The sequence below is a fragment of the Zosterops lateralis genome (genome assembly GCF_965231275.1).
Source record: "Zosterops lateralis genome assembly, chromosome: 2".
NCBI lineage: Eukaryota > Metazoa > Chordata > Aves > Passeriformes > Zosteropidae > Zosterops > Zosterops lateralis.
In genome coordinates this window covers 86563702-86578721 of record NC_139763.1, presented here as the reverse complement: position 1 = coordinate 86578721, position 15020 = coordinate 86563702, and the positions used below count along the sequence as shown (strand labels likewise).

At 54.7% G+C, this 15020-nt stretch overlaps 3 protein-coding genes across 5 annotated transcripts; all 3 read right to left on the bottom strand.

Moving 5' to 3' along the window:
* Nucleotides 1–2538: 2538 nt before the first annotated feature.
* Nucleotides 2539–4074, bottom strand: LOC310906369 (mid1-interacting protein 1A-like). The gene is made up of 2 exons (XM_083855569.1): nt 3608–4074; nt 2539–2855 (listed from the first exon to the last, which is right to left on the bottom strand). Exon 1 carries the CDS (start codon nt 4029–4031, stop codon nt 3630–3632), a length of 402 nt encoding a protein of 133 aa, XP_083711695.1. The 5' UTR covers nt 4032–4074; the 3' UTR covers nt 2539–2855; nt 3608–3629.
* Nucleotides 4075–8408: 4334 nt separating this feature from the next.
* LOC310906367 (thyroid hormone-inducible hepatic protein-like) lies at nt 8409–9565 on the bottom strand. Of its 2 annotated transcripts, none has more exons than XM_083855566.1 (2): nt 9077–9565; nt 8409–8796 (listed from the first exon to the last, which is right to left on the bottom strand). In XM_083855566.1, the coding sequence occupies exon 1, from the start codon at nt 9494–9496 to the stop codon at nt 9095–9097; it is 402 nt and encodes a 133-aa protein (XP_083711692.1). In that variant the 5' UTR covers nt 9497–9565; the 3' UTR covers nt 8409–8796; nt 9077–9094. The 2 variants fall into 2 exon arrangements, with proteins under 2 accessions (XP_083711692.1, XP_083711693.1); XM_083855567.1 differs by having other exon boundaries at nt 8409–8791.
* A 4298-nt stretch (nt 9566–13863) lies between these two features.
* Nucleotides 13864–15020, bottom strand: LOC310906390 (thyroid hormone-inducible hepatic protein-like). 2 transcript variants are annotated; one of them, XM_083855597.1, is made up of 2 exons: nt 14532–15020; nt 13864–14251 (listed from the first exon to the last, which is right to left on the bottom strand). In XM_083855597.1, the coding sequence occupies exon 1, from the start codon at nt 14949–14951 to the stop codon at nt 14550–14552; it is 402 nt and encodes a 133-aa protein (XP_083711723.1). In that variant the 5' UTR covers nt 14952–15020; the 3' UTR covers nt 13864–14251; nt 14532–14549. The 2 variants fall into 2 exon arrangements, with proteins under 2 accessions (XP_083711723.1, XP_083711724.1); XM_083855598.1 differs by having other exon boundaries at nt 13864–14246.

Genomic DNA, 15020 nt, shown 5'->3' with positions numbered 1-15020 from the left:
AGCTATCTCTGCTGCTTTGAATAAAAATGCTTAAATTTTCCCTTTGCCAGACCAGCAGAATTGGTAGTGCTGGATGCACCAGTGAGGTCTGTTTGGGACCCCAGGTTTTGTGACTTAAATAAATTTTAAAATAATAATGCTTACTGGAAAACAGGGAGACCTGGAAGATCTGCATGTTCCAGACCTCTAAGTGCTGCAAATCCTATTCTTTGGGCTGGCTTATGTAGGTGTTTCAGATAATATCCTGGATATAGCTGACAGAGTTCACATCCACCATGTCTTCGATGCTGTTGGTGACAACCTTTCCTTCTGCAGCTGCAGAACTGGAAAGACGGGTGGACCGTCACCTCTCTGCTCACACAAACTTTTCACTAGGGCAGGGTGAAGGGCAGTAGATGATTTTACCTTGCTCATCTGGGAGATTTTCCCAAATCAGAATCAAGGGTGCCTAATGGAATTTGAGGCTAAACCTTCAATGCAACAACAGGAATCTTACCACTTTAGCGAAAGGAATAGTTGCCAGCTCGTGTCCACAACTCTTCTACTGCTACAGTAACCACTGCTGGTCCTTCAGTGTGATTAACATACTGGTCTGGTTCTTCTGCCCACGGTTTTTATTTGATGTAAAAGGGATATTTCCAAGCCTGTAAACTCTTTCAGGCAGGGACCATTCTTAGCCTGTTTTTTCATGAAAGAATTGGCCTGTGCCTGGACCTTGGATGAACAATCACAATATGAATCATAGGAATAATCACATTAGTGCTTAGAAATTTGGGGTTACTAAAGAATAACTTGATAACAGTGACTTTGTGGGGAATAAATATGTGTTTTAAAGAAAATTTTAAAATATGTATATAACAGTGAGCTAGAACATCTCTGTGCTGATACATACATTTACTCAGAGAGTGACGAGACACTGGCACAGGTTGCCCGGAGAAGTTGTGGCTGCCCCACCCCTGTAAGTGTTGAAGATTAGGTTGGACGGGGCCCTAATGAAACTGATCCAGTAGGTGGCATCCCTGCCCATAGCAGGGGGGTTTGGAACTCGGAGATCTTTAAGGTCCCTTCCAACCTAAACGACTCTATGATTCTGTGACTGCGTACCAGTTTGGAAAATAGTACTAACCATAAAAGTATTTATACAAGATTTATTTCCATAATATACTGAATTAGCAGCCTCTGTTTAAGAGACTCAGCAATTCAAGAACCACTCCTAAATCAAACACCATGTGCTGTGCAAACACTGTCAGCATTCCTAACTGGTGCCTTCTAGCCATTTATCAGCTCCACCCACCTTCTTCAGCATGGCTGAAGGCTTCTATCTGAGATCTGAGCTGCCACAGTACATTCCACTGCTAAACAGCACAACTATTTTTTTCTTTTATTTTCTCTGCAATTAGAGTTTCACTAAAATAAAAGCAAGGCAGGAAGTTCCTGCTCTTGTCTTCCTTTTACAGTGCTGTGGATTGCTGCCTAGCAATCAGGACCCCACTAAAGGGGTCAGCATGAGTACATAACGAAGGCATGGAGCTGCCTGGAGGAAACAGGGATACCACCTGCAGAACATCTGTTCATTTTAGAGGGAGGCTTTTGGAGCTGATGACTCTCTGATTTTGGTCTGAAGGATGTTATTCCACTTTTGTGATACAGCAGATTCAGAAAGCACCTGTAGCAACATGAACAACACAGAGCCTGCAGCACAGGGCATGGTGACAATCCTCCTCTCACCACAGATGCTCAGAGATCTTCAGTTTTGCAATCAAAAGTGGAAAGTTGATGGAGAACCAGTGTTCAGCCAAAGGAGCGCTATTTCAACAGCTGAGGTTATTTTAAAACGTCCTGGACAGGCAAGGGGACACTTCCCTAGCTCAGTAGGAAATCCCAAGGGTGGTGTGTCTGGGAGGGAATGAGTCACCTGGAAGTGGGACCCAACCTCTCCTGAAGGCTCCAACCTGCCTGTGAAGAGCTTGCAGCTCCTGCCCACCCACCCAGTGAGGGCTTTGCCCCTGGTTTCCTCACAGCTCACAGAGACCAGAGGTGAGCAAGGTCCTGCCTTCCTACCCCAGCTGAGCTTCCCCACCTCCTCCTCTGTTCCCAGCTCTGGAGGGTGTCATGGCCAAGCAGGGAGGAGCAGAACTGCCTCCCATCTTTTGCTGGGGCTTGTGAAGATTCCAACAGGTTTTTTACAGGAGAGGACACGGTGCTAGGTGTGAAGGGCTGGGTGAGTGTAGGACAAGGAATGGGATGTGCAGGTCCTGATGGGGTTGGGATGCTGTGAAGCTGGGAATCCAGGAGAGAAGGGGATGTTGTGAGAGGGTAGGAATGATGCTGGGGAGCAGATTGGGATCCAGCATCAAGCTCAGAATGGTGGCAGGATTACACTGAGGTTTTGCAAGGTGAGAGAGACAGAGAGCTAGGGGATGAGCAGCTCATCTCCCTGCACTGAAGCCTGGCCTTGGTGGCCAAGGTCCTTCACCCTCACATGCTGGGGGACAGTAGTTCTACAGAAGTTACAGATGGTAGGAAACACAAAACACATCTGGGCAAGGCTTTGTATTTTATTTACATTACCAAAGAGAACAGTTTGAAGGTGTTTAGGCACACACAGAAAAAAGCATCACTTCAAAGTTACAGGCATTTTATACAAAGCAACTACAACAAACCACTCTTTTCTGCCCCACAGAAATCCTCCTAGGACAGGACTGAAATGAAGCAGGAAGCTTGCCAGCAGGATTGGCCATGAGATGAGTTGGATGGTGCAGGCACATGGCCAAGCTCTGCACTGCTCACAACGGACACTCCTCAGTGGGACTTGGCGCAGGAGAAGTGGTGCCACTGGGCTTCGACAACAGACCCTGTGAGGATAACACACATGATCAGGATGTCCTCATTCCTGTCTGGGTGTCTTCCTAAATAAGAGTAAAATCCTGTTAATGCCCTCTGTTGTTGCTATCATTTTTCTACACTCTCCATTTCACTATAAGGACCCCATCTCTGATGGATCATGAGGATGTCTCCCCAAGGGGTCTCAGGGATGAAAGTCCCACCAGCATGGAGAATGGGTTTGCTTTTCAGGCTAGGGGAAGATTCAAGTGTCTGAGTTGTTTGCAAGTGGTGTGCCAAAGTTAGATATTTAGAAACCTGAAAGTGCCAAACTCCTCCCTAAAAATGACTGCTGCATTTTCCATCAGAGAAAAAAGATAAATAACTGGAGCACCAGTGTCTGGCAGCTCCTGGAGTCCAATCATGGTATTTCAACCACCCATCCCTTTTTGTCCTGGGATCTTTTGTGTCTGGCCAGCAGCAGGAAGACATTGCCTATGCTGCAAGATGGGGAGTCTTGGGGACAGCGTGAAGCTCACAGAGTTGCCTTTGTTCACTGACACAGCTTGAACCAGTGGCAATAGAAAGACAAATCCAGGAGGATGTTTATGTTGAGCAATGAAGTGCAGACTCAGAACTCCTGGGATTTCAGTGAGGGAGTGAGAGGGTGAGGGGGCGAATGATGCAAACATTATAACACCACACAGCTGATGGGGCATGAGGACAAAGTATGCTAGCCCTCAACCAGCTCTTCCTTGCCACTGCGTGTCCCCCCAGCTCTTACCTCAGAGACGGAAAGTGCAGGCTCAAGAGCTGGACTGATCTTCATTAAGGTGGATCTCCTCCAGGATCTGGCTGTACCTCCGGGTCAGGGCTTTGGTGTTTTTGGTGAGGTCTGTCAGAACTTGCTGCAAGCCATTGACATGATGGCTGAGGCGCTCTTCCAGATTGCTGTCTGCACCCTCATCTACCGCTGTGTCGGTGTCGGCGTTGGTGTCGGCGTCGCTGGGGCTCTGGTCACCCACGGAGGCCAGGCCTTTCTCCACCATGGGCTTGATGGCCTTGAGCAGCTGGTAGCGCTCGTAGAGGTCCGTGCGGCTCTCGGCGGCCGGGGCTGCCCCCTCCTGCTGCGGGAAGACCCCTCGGAGCAGGCTGGGGAACATCACCTCCTGCTCCATCTTCTGCGTGGCTGAGAAGTACTGCTCCATGGCCCTTCTCCTACGGCTCTGCCACTGCTGCTCTGACACCTGCTGACACTGTCGCCTGCTCCCTGTCCCTGCTGGGGCTTTTTATGCGGTGCCGGGGCACAGCCCCCCTCTGCTGTTCTCCCCTGGTTGGGCTGGATGGCCTTGGGGACGGGCTTGGCTCCAGCCCAGCTGGAGCTGGGCTACACCATGTCCCTGGCTCTGTGCAATCTCTCCTGAGCCTCCCCGTGGCCTTCGCCTGAGCTGCCCAGAAGTCCCACTGCATCCACGTGCTCTGACTTGTGGTGAGGAGGTGCCTGAGGTCTGTCAGGTTCTTTGCCATCCTCCCCTGTTATCACTGTCCTTACCACTGCTGGAGGCCCAGGATGGTGAGTCCAGCCCAATCCCCCAGGGCAGACAGGTTGCAGGCAGCACCATGGGAAAGCTGCCTTGATCTGGGCAATTTTGAGGAGCGGAGAAGGAAAACTAGGGATGGGTTTATCCAGAGAGGGCAAATTTCCCATGTGCTCTTCCTGAAAACTCACCTTTTTCTGTGCTGGTCTGGGAGAGTCACCAAGCTCAACTATGGCAGCTGGCCTCAAGAGCAATCCCTACTAAAAGAAGGTGATAAGGAACAGATGATACTTGTCTGAAGGGTGCTTGTCCCAAACTGCTTATTAAAGGAGTTTATATGACCAGCAGCAGGATTTAAAAGCGACTAGGGAAAGAGAAAAGGTACTTTCAATATTCAGAAGTTGTCAGCCTGATGAGAAACATGAAAGTTACAAGTCTGAAGGAGGGTCCCTGGAGGGGCAATGGGACTCAGCCCAAAGCAGCCCTGCCAGTATTCCAACCTCCACGCCGGCCTGGCAGAGCATCCTCCTGGTCAAGTGCTGTGAGCAGCCTGCAGCCAGCTCCTGGGCTGATAGCACAGGGGGCATGAGGCAGAGACAGAGTCAGTGCTGAAGAGGCTGGAAAGCACCTCTGGAGACAATCTGCTTCAACAACTGCTCAAGCAAGGCCAACAATGGGACCATGGATATTGGATATCTCTGCGAATGGAGATTCCACCCCCTTTCTGGGTAGCCTGTGGCAGTGTTTGAGAACCCTCAGTTTTTGGAAAAAATTAAAGGATTTCTCATATATAGATGGTATTTTTGTTGTGTTTCAGTTTGTGACTGTCACTCTTTTCCTGTCCTGTCACTGAACACCAGTGGGTGACTCACCTCTTGACCTGCATCACATCTTTACAAACAGTGATCAGATCTTTCTCCGCCTTCTCTTTCCAAGTCTGGACATCACCAGCTCTCTCCGCCTTTCCTCATATGGAAGACGCTCCTGCTCTTCTATCACCTTTATGGCCCTTTACTGGACTCTCTCCAGTATGTCCATGTCTCTCATACCAGAAAGACCAGAACTGGACAAGGCGCTCCAGGTGAGGCCTCATTAGGACTGAGCAGAAGGGAAGGATCCCCTCCCTCCACTGCCTTTGCCCTGAGCACACCTTGCTTGCTCACAGCCAGATTGCCTGACCACATCGCCAGACCAGGGCTGAGTGGGTGTGAATCTGTGGGGTGCTTCCCCCCAGCATCTGCCCAGGAAGGTGGTAGGAAGCAGCAAGGGGTAAAGATAAGGCCAGAGCACCCCAAAATTGGAAAGGCAGGGGTGTACTGACAGGGAACCTGCCCTGTGGGGAGGGAGGGAAATTGGCAGCCCCTGTTGTTGGGGGTGGGGTGGTTGTGTGATTAGGATATCTGGAATTGGTTGGAGAAGAGAATTTGGGGTTTCTGACTCATTCAATATTTTGGATCATATTGTGCTTTACTTCTTGTCTTCTTAACACTGAGCCCTGTGCCAGGTGACAGGTCTCTGATGGATTTGGTGTCTGAACAGATTTAAAAGAAGTGCTGCCACTCTGATTTGCTTGAACAGTCTGGAAGAAGAAGATCTTTCCCCATGGTGCCTGGCAACAGTGTGGGTGCCCTGAGAGCCTGTCCAAGGCAGCACAGAGTCAGCAGCCCCTGACACGCCACAGAAGCTGATTTGTCCTGTCTACCAACATCCCACTGGGACCACTGCTGGTTTATCCCAGGACAAAGACCTTTCCTGTGATTATCTAACATCTCTTATCTGCAGGGGCCAGCAGCAGTGGCCAGCAGCAGGGCACTGTCAGGGCTTGACGCATCCCTGGGGCAGCGTGATGCAAGGCCCTGCAATCACAGCAGGCAGAAAGCTCCTGTGACACACCGGGCTCGGAGCCAGCTGGAGGGACAGCGGCTCTCAGAGAGACACCCCACGGGTCCTGGGGGATGCAAACAGCCCACAAGACGTCAGCAAGTGCTTCCAGCTGTCCCAGGTCACAGGCCCTTGGGCACATCCTGCGTCTCCCACTGTCTTGTTCAACAGCCGTGGTCAGTGCCCTGCTGGGACAGCAGCAGTGTCCTGCAGCTTCACCTGTGTCCTGCTGTGACACCTCCCTGGGGCACCACGAGCCTCTCCACCTGCTGAGCGCTGCCCGAGCCCAAAGCCACCGCTACAGGTGACTGCAGGTGTCCCTTGCTGGGATACCAGTGGGGTTTGACCCCAGCCAGACACCAAGGCCCACACAGACACTCACTCACTGCCCCACCAATGGGACCAGAGAGAGAATCAAGGGCAACAAGAAGTAGAAAATATGTGGGACAAAATAAAACCAATTTAATAGGGAAAGCAAAAGCCATGCATGCAAACAGAGCAAAACAAGGAATTCATTCACCACTTCCCACAGGCAGGTGGGTGTTCAGCAATCCCCAGGACTGCAGGGCTCCATCAAAGGTAACAGAGACCTGGGAAGACAAAGTCTATCAGTCCAAGTGTTGCTCACTTCTTTCCTCTTTCCTTCACTTTATATATTGAAGTCATATGGTCTGGATTATAACTCAGGTCAGTTGGGATCAGTTATCCATCCCACCAGTATCTCCTCCCAAGTGTCTGTGTACCACAGGCCCCTCACCACAGTGGCAGTACAGAAAAAAAAAAAGAAAATCATCGCTACTGCAGCCTAAACCAGCCCAGCCAACCCTGTTCTCCAGGGGACACAGATGCCACCCTTGAGCTCCAGCCAGGTAAACCACCAGAGGGATTCCTCCTGTGGTCCTCTCCTCACCTGGCACCAGTCTCCATCCCTTCCTTATGGTTCAACACCTGCCTCTGCAATCAGTGTGGAGGCAGAAGAGCTCCTAAGGCATAGCTCCATCATGGCCCAGCCAGAGGTGCTACTGCAATGAGAATGGCCCAGGTCTCTCCCAGTGTATCCCTCATGCTCCATTTCCTCTGGGTAAGACCAGGCTGAGGAGGGACACAGAGAGCAGATCAGCTCTGAAAACCTCACTCTGGCTGGAGGGAATTGTGTTTGCCCTCATTCTGGGAATTTGCTGATTGGCAGCTGCTTTCCTAGAAAAGCAGAACTTCTGGGTGCTGGTGCAATGAGCTCCTTGGGTCTCTGTGGCCACAGGGCTGGTGTTTGGGCAAGCCTGCCCTGCAGCTCACCATCCTCCTGGGTGGCCCCTCCCAAGCCTTCCCAAGGAGGGGGAAATGTCACTTCATGGATCTCCAAGTGACCCCATGACATGCCCAGGACCTCCTGCTGTCACATCTCCCATAACTCTGATTGCCCCAAAGCCCTCAGACCTGTCCTTGTCCTCCCCTGAACCTAACCAGGACCCTTTCAGACGTGGGGCACCTCTGGGTCTGGCTTCAGCTGCCCCCTCCAGAGGCCCAGTCCCCTCAGCTGCTCACTCAACCACAGCTGGCTGGAGACCCTGTCCCTGCTGCCCATGCTTGGGCAGGACAAGCCAAAGCCAGAGTGGTCTCAGCAGCTGAGAAATGGCCTGATCAGGAACGAGGAGATGGGAATCTCCAAGGGATCCCAAAGCTGGGATGTCTGGATACGAGGCTGGGGTCTTGAGGGAGGTTACTGTCCAAAGATGCTGAGACCTACAGTCCTGTTGCCCCTCACTGTTGCATGACTGGGGTGAGTGTTGGGCAGATTCACTTTTTTTCTACACAGAAATCAGGCATCAGCTTCTGTGGTGGTGTTGTAAACATAAGCAGGAAACTTTTCAGCCTGAGGCTGGTGACACAAGGAAACAGGCTGCCCAGTGAGTTTGCACAGGCCCTGTGGATGGACACAGCTCTGAGCCACCAGGTCTGGTGCAAGATGTCCCAATACAGAACAGGGCACTGCATTAGAATCAGGTCTCTGAAGATCCCTACCAACCCAAACCACCCCGCGACTTGGGCATTAGTTGTCCTTTTTTAATTCTCCAGCATTGTCCTGGAAAGTTCCCTCCCCATAGAGCCAGTGTCCCCCTGCCCCTCACTGGGGCATTCCAGGAGTGAAAGCACCACACAGACAATGGCTTCACAGGGATCCTTTTATTAGCAAAAATAAGGGGAAAATGCCCTTGGAGTCCAGGAACCAGCTGGAAAAGGGCTGGGCAGCCTCAAGGGACTGGGGGAGGTTGGGGCCACCTCACAACACTCCCAGCTTCGTGCCGCTCTTTGAAAATAAAGAGGAGGGCACGAGCCTGCAGCTCTTCCAATGGACTTCCAGGCACAGCCAGATGCTTCTTCCTATGAGGATAAGGCACCATCTGGTTCTCCAGGGGTCACAACCATCTCCGGTGTCAGCGCCAGTGCCGGGAGATCAAATCAGCTGCCACGGAGTGGGGAATGGGAGCGTGGCTGGGAAGAGCCGGCGATGGTCAGCGATGGGGACGTCTTGTGCTTCCAGACACCAGCACCTGTCCTGCAACACCAGCATTCCTTAAGTCCAAGGATCATCCCAGGGCACACACACTCCCTCAACCCTGAGTCCACGGACTCTGAAGCCCTGCAGTCTCTGCACAGGGCAAAGGGATGGGTTCCTGCCTCCAGCCTGGAGAGGGATATCCACCCCTAGCTGAGGGGGCAGCCCCCATTTCCAGGCCCTTCCCAGCAGGTCCCCAGCCCTGCACTGTTGGGCACCTCTCCAGGGAGGCCACCCAGTGTCCCGCTGCCCCTGGACTCTGCTTCCCCCCAGCTCTTACCTGGTGGCCAGGAGAGGGTCACCAGCTGGGCTGGCCCTCGCTGAGGTTGATCTGCTCCAGGATCTGGCTGTACCTCCGGGTCAGGGCGTTGGTGTCCCTGGTGAGGTGGGTGAGGACCTCCTGCAGGCCATTCAGGTGGTGGGACAGGCGCTCCTCCAGCTGGGCATCCTCGGCCTCGCTGCCCTCCGAGGAGGCGTCCCCGTCGGTGTCGGCGTCGCTGGGGCTCTGGTCACCCACGGAGGCCAGGCCTTTCTCCACCATGGGCTTGATGGCCTTGAGCAGCTGGTAGCGCTCGTAGAGGTCCGTGCGGCTCTCGGCGGCCGGGGCTGCCCCGTCCTGCTGCGGGAAGACCCCTCGGAGCAGGCTGGGGAACATCACCTCCTGCTCCATCTTCTGCGTGGCTGAGAAGTACTGCTCCATGGCCCTTCTCCTACGGCTCTGCCACTGCTGCTCTGACACCTGCTGAGACTGTCGCCTGCTCCCTGTCCCTGCTGGGGCTTTTTATGCGGTGCCGGGGCACAGCCCCCCTCTGCTGTTCTCCCCTGGTTGGGCTGGATGGCCTTGGGGACGGGCTTGGCTCCAGCCCAGCTGGGGCTGGGCCATGCTGTGTCCCTGGCTCTGTGCAATCTCTCCTGGCCCAGCCTCCCCGGGGCCTTCGCCCGAGCTGGCCGGGGGTCCCGCTGCCCCCCTGTGCAGGAACTATGGGGGGTAGCAAGGAGGAGAGGTGCCCAGGGTGTCTCCCACCCTGTCCTATATTATCTCAATCCCCCAACACCTTCACTTCTGGCGCCCTGTGGCTGTGGACCCAGCTCCTGTCCCCCAGTGTGGCCGGGCTGCAGGGGACAGTCACCTCCCCTCGTTCCTGCTGCCATGCGCTCAGGACGTGAGCACTGCAGGGACATTGAGCAACCTCTTTTGCACACCGCTGGAAATCTCACTGCAAACACCCTGGAGGATGGCTCTCTGGGGACAATGGAGCCTGCTGCTATTCGGAGACTGGGGTCCCCAGAAGCATCCTCTTCCCACAGCCTCTCCCTGAGTTCAGCAGGGATGTGCACAGGGACAGGGACCTGACTCCATGATGCAACTGCTGTGGCAGCAGCACAGAGGCATTGCAGCCCCCAGGGAATTGCCCCAGACATGGGTACCCTGCCAGGTCCCAATTCTGGGAGGGCAAAAGCCACAGCCGGGGCACCAGCCAGCATTGCCTGTCCTTGCATGTCTCTGTGGAGTGTGGCAATCAGGGTGAATGATTCTATTTTGGGGCAAGGCTGTGGGGTACCGTGTTCATTTTGGTACTGGCAGCTCTCCCTGTGTCCCCAGGAGTCCCAGCCAGGTGCTTGCACTGCCAGGCACCCTTTCCCCACCAGACCTGTCCTCACCACCCCTCTTGTCCCTCCCCTTGAGTCCTGACATCTCTTGGTGCCCTGCCATGGAGCCCAATGAGGCACCAAGGTGTGTGGGTGCTGCTGGCACCGTGCAGGTGCCACACAGAGGCTTGGCCACATCAGGGCACCTGGGCCACTGCAGAGCTTCCTGGAGGTGCAGGTGCATCACAGGGCTCTGGGGACAGAGGGACACAGGGGATGCTTTGTCCTCCAGCTCCCCCCACCTCTTCCCGAGCTGCTCACGTTGAGCATGGCAGGGCGTTCGGGGTGACATGGGCTCAGCAGAACCCAACTGCTGCTCCTCAGCTCCCCATCCTTGGGACATGAATAATTGCAAAAAACTGTCATTAGCCACAAATGGGCCCCCACATACCCCACATCCTGCTGGGAGAGACTGGGGAGAGCTGGGCAGCTGCCACTGCCAGCAGGGATGGCAGGAGCAGGAGGACAAGGACTGCTGCTGGAGCACAGCACAGCCACCACAGGGGTGCAGCATGGCTGGCTTTGGGCTGAGCTGAACTGGAGTGCCCAGCCCTGGTTTGGGGCACCCTGGGAGGCTGCTCAGGGCATCAGGAGCTGCAGAACTCAGTGCTGCACTCAGCACCCAGGGTGGCCAGGAGCACTGAGAAAGGGAGAAGAAGAGCATTGGGTTCAGTCTTGGTTTTCTCCTGTCATCACCCCCGCTACTCCCACCATCGAGCAGAGGCCATGGCTGGTCAATGGCCACTCTTGCCCACACTTAACTTGCAGTGTCTGGCAATGGGAGGAAACGGTTCTATTTTGGGAAATGCCTTGTGGTCCTTCATCCCTTTTGCAATCCTGAGTGTTGGCAGCTCTCCAGCTGTCTCCTCATGTCGCAGCCAGGTTTGGGGCCCTGGGAGGCTGCTCAGGGCCCCCAGGAGCTGCACTGAGATCCTCACGACTCTGCTGACACAGACCCCCCAGATTTGGGCAAGCTTGGTCCTGACCTCTTACCCTCCTGGGGAGCCCAGCCCCAGCCTCAGCTCCAAGGGCCTGCAGATGCTGCCACCACATGTGTGCCCCAAATTCCCTGTATCATCCCTGGCACATCCTCCTGTCTTTCTCCCCGTGTGGCACCAGGGGAAAGGAGTGTGCCACCATGCTCAGTGTATGGAGCTGGGAGAAGAAGGAAGAGAAGCACACTCGAAGTGATCACATTTGTCTTGCCAGGTGACCATGACTTGCAATGGAGCCCTGCTCTCCTGCAGGTGGCTGAACACCTGAGTGCCTATGGGAAGTGGGGAAGGAATTCCTTCCATTGCTTTGCTTATGTGTGCAGCTCTTGCTTTTCCAATGAAGTTGTCTTCATTTCTACCCACAAGTTTTCTCACTTTTCCCCTCCCAATTCTCTCTCCCATCCCACCTGGGGGGAGTGACAGAGCAGCTCAGCAGGGCTGCATTGCCAGCAAGGATCAAACCATGAGATCCACAGCAAAGCTCCAGCCTCAGGGTAGATGTTTTGTGCCTCCTGGCCACACTGGGGGACACTATGGTGCCCCTGGATGTGCAGGAAGCTCCATGGTGGCCCAAAACTCCTTAGAGCAGGGGGCTGGCAGTGTGTGCACACCTCAGTGCTGCACTCAGCACCCGGGGTGACCAGGAGCACTGAGAAAGGGAGAAGAGGAGCAGTGGGTTCAGGTGTGAAGGGAAGAGGGCAGGTGGCACAATGGACACCTGGCTGGGATATGAGGGGACAGCAGGAGAGCTGCCAACACTCAGGATTGCAAAAGGGATGAAGGATCACAAGGCCTTTCCCAAAATAGAACCATTCCCTCCCATTCCACACACAGCGAGATAAATGGGGGCAAGAGTGGCCATTGACCAGCCATGGCCTCTGCTCCACCATGGGAGCAGTGGTGGTGAAGGTGGCACCATCTGTGCTCCCCTGTGGGCAATGACAGCTCCATCCCATGGATGCAGTTCTGGTGACATTTGGTCCCAGCTCTGTCCCCACTGCACGTCCTCATGCCCCATGTGGGATTCCATGCACAGAGCACTCCCAGTGAGATGTTCCACACCGGGGTCTGCTGCCATGATCAGGCTGGCAGTCATGGACAGAGACTGCTCCATGTCCCTGGAGTGTTCACATCCTGAGCACCTGGCAGCAAGGAGGGGGAGAGGTGATGGCCCCCAGCAGCACTGCTGCGTGAAGCCTGGCCACAGCAGGGAGCAGGAGACGGACCCAGTGCCACAGGAGCCCAAAACAGAACACGTTTGAAGGCTGAGGCAGTATAGGAAAGGATGGGAGAGAGCTCAGGCACCTCTCCTCATTGCCACCCCTGGCTCCTGCCCAGCCTCTCTGTGGCCTTTGCCTGGCCTGGCTTCAGTGTCCCCCTGCATCACCCCCACTACTCCCATCCTTGTCCCTGTAGAGCCAGTGTCCCCCTGCATTTCACTGGGGCACTCCAGAGTGTAATCCCTGCAGCCCCTCAGCTTAATACCCAGGGTCTGGCCTTGGCAGGACAAGCCACAGTTACCATGACCTAGTTGAGGTGTTAAGGCTGGGTTGGACTCGATGATCTTTAAGGTATCTTCCAACCTACACATTCTGTCATTCTGTGATACCTGCCCAGCCTGACAGGAGGACTTCCCAATGGTGCTCTATTTGCATGGTTTGCCCCAGTTCCTCCCTGCCCCTAATGTCCCTGGTTCTTGCTTTCTCCTCTCCTCAGTGTCTTTCCATTGGCTGTGGGACCCTGAGGCTGTTGTGCACCACAGTGACAGAAAGACTGTGACTTCAGAAGGCTGAAAAGTGACTGCTTGATTTTTGGAATGTGTCTCCCTTTTTGTACTTTTCTACACAGACTAATTCCATTGGTGAAACAAAGACAAACCTCTTCAATCACATTGGTCAGATGAGAGGGACATCAAGGAGAAGTCCCTCCTAGGGAAAGGATGTAAACAAATTTGCCATTACAAAAGCATTTCTCTTGTTTACAGAAAAATGCTGGGAAAAGGAATTTCAGAAAACCAGAATATCTCAGGCCATAACAGGGCTACCAGGCCTGTTGACTGGCCCTGTCTCCGCTATGGAATACTGACCATACCTGTCCCTGGCTCTGCCCCCAGACCTCAAGGTCACTGGCTGCTCATCCCTGTACTTAGGCAGGGACAAGCAGATGATCCCGCTCTTCACTCTGGGTTTCCCTTCAGCTCCTGGAAATAAACCTGCCAGGACTGACCTGGTGTCAAGGCCTTCTGCCTCTCCTAGCTGAGCTAGCCACGTGGTGTGTGTGGATGTGGGAGCTTGACTGCTTTGCCTGAGTTTCCCCAAGCGGCCTTTCCACCAGAGAGGCTTATTGGGATCCAGGCTCCATCTCCACTCCTAAATGACACAACACCACACTCCAGGAGTGAAAGCACCACACAGACAATGGCTTCACAGGGATTCTTTTATTAACAAAAATAAGGGGAAAATGCCCTTGGAGTCCAGGAACCAGCTGGAAAAGGGCTTGGCAGCCTCAAGGGACTGGGGGAGGTTGGGGCCACCTCACAACACTCCCAGCTTCGTGCCACTCTTTGAAAATAAAGAGGAGGGCACGAGCCTGCAGCTCTTCCAATGGACTTCCAGGCACAGCCAGATGCTTCTTCCTATGAGGATAAGGCACCATCTGGTTCTCCAGGGGTCACAACCATCTCTGGTGTCAGCGCCAGTGCCGGGAGATCAGATGAGCTGCCACGGAGTGGGGAATGGGAGCGTGGCTGGAAAGAGCCGGCGATGGTCAGCGATGGGGACGTCTTGTGCTTCCAGACACCAGCACCTGTCCTGCAACACCAGCATTCCTTAAGTCCAAGGATCATCCCAGGGCACACACACTCCCTCAACCCTGAGTCCACGGACTCTGAAGCCCTGCAGTCTCTGCACAGGGCAAAGGGATGGGTTCCTGCCTCCAGCCTGGAGAGGGATATCCACCCCTAGCTGAGGGGGCAGCCCCCATTTCCAGGCCCTTCCCAGCAGGTCCCCAGCCCTGCACTGTTGGGCACCTCTCCAGGGAGGCCACCCAGTGTCCCGCTGCCCCTGGACTCTGCTTCCCCCCAGCTCTTACCTGGTGGCCAGGAGAGGGTCACCAGCTGGGCTGGCCCTCGCTGAGGTTGATCTGCTCCAGGATCTGGCTGTACCTCCGGGTCAGGGCGTTGGTGTCCCTGGTGAGGTGGGTGAGGACCTCCTGCAGGCCATTCAGGTGGTGGGACAGGCGCTCCTCCAGCTGGGCATCCTCGGCCTCGCTGCCCTCCGAGGAGGCGTCCCCGTCGGTGTCGGCGTCGCTGGGGCTCTGGTCACCCACGGAGGCCAGGCCTTTCTCCACCATGGGCTTGATGGCCTTGAGCAGCTGGTAGCGCTCGTAGAGGTCCGTGCGGCTCTCGGCGGCCGGGGCTGCCCCGTCCTGCTGCGGGAAGACCCCTCGGAGCAGGCTGGGGAACATCACCTCCTGCTCCATCTTCTGCGTGGCTGAGAAGTACTGCTCCATGGCCCTTCTCCTACGGCTCTGCCACTGCTGCTCTGACACCTGCTGAGACTGTCGCCTGCTCCCTGTCCC